This window comes from Vittaforma corneae (genome assembly GCF_000231115.1).
Source record: "Vittaforma corneae ATCC 50505 unplaced genomic scaffold supercont1.132, whole genome shotgun sequence".
Classification (NCBI taxonomy): domain Eukaryota; kingdom Fungi; phylum Microsporidia; family Nosematidae; genus Vittaforma; species Vittaforma corneae.
The window spans coordinates 1-748 of NW_006889965.1; the positions used below are offsets into that span (position 1 = coordinate 1).

The 748-nt window shown below is 36.8% G+C and overlaps 1 protein-coding gene across 1 annotated transcript; it reads right to left on the reverse strand.

Moving 5' to 3' along the window:
* Window positions 1-2: 2 nt before the first annotated feature.
* Window positions 3-662, reverse strand: VICG_02199 (uncharacterized protein; the record flags this gene model as incomplete). The annotated part of the gene is made up of 1 exon (XM_007605582.1): window positions 3-662. A coding segment is annotated over one exon (660 nt), but the record flags the coding sequence as incomplete, so codon positions are not given.
* Between the last annotated feature and the right edge of the window lie 86 nt (window positions 663-748).

Sequence of the window (748 nt, forward strand, 5' to 3'; positions counted from 1 at the left end):
GTGTTTTCTGTAAAATCGACTTGGCTTCTTTCACTATTGGGGGATGCCATATAATCAGCCACAGAATTATCCCCAAGATCAATGGCAGTGCTGATTTTTATATCTTCACTCTTCTGATTCTGCACTAGCTCTTTTGTGCCTAAATTATCGGTTAATCTTCTAATATCACTTGGTTTTACATCCATAATCAGATTTTCAATTCCTGATTCCATGCACACAATCTTTTTGCTAAACTCTGTTGCAAAAATTTTACCTTCACCGGTAAAATTAAGAACATCATCGTGCTTATGAATAAAAACAGACTGGGCATCCAGATTCAGTATGTAATGCATTCTATTAAAGAGCATAAATCCGTGCGAGCCTATAGTTATTGGCTCTTTGCTGATTATTTCCTTGAGTAGATCGCCTTCCAAATTGAAAATCTCCAAGGTCTTTTTATAGCAAATAAAAAGGAAGGTATCTGTAGGAACAATCTTTTGAAAGCCTCGATGAAGAGGAAATACAATATCATTTACAACAACTGAGTTTCCCTCAATCGTATATCTCTTGTGAATGGGAAACTCCACTATTTCGTACTTCTTTCCCTCGTGTGGATGAAGAAAGCTACCGTCAAATGTTGATTCCTTCTTCTCGTTGTAAATCCCAACAATTTTGTAATCCATGGGCAAAATGGATGCTTCATTTTTGCAAAACAACATACAGCACTGGAATATTAGAATGGCCTCCGTCTAAGTGCAATTACATGCTG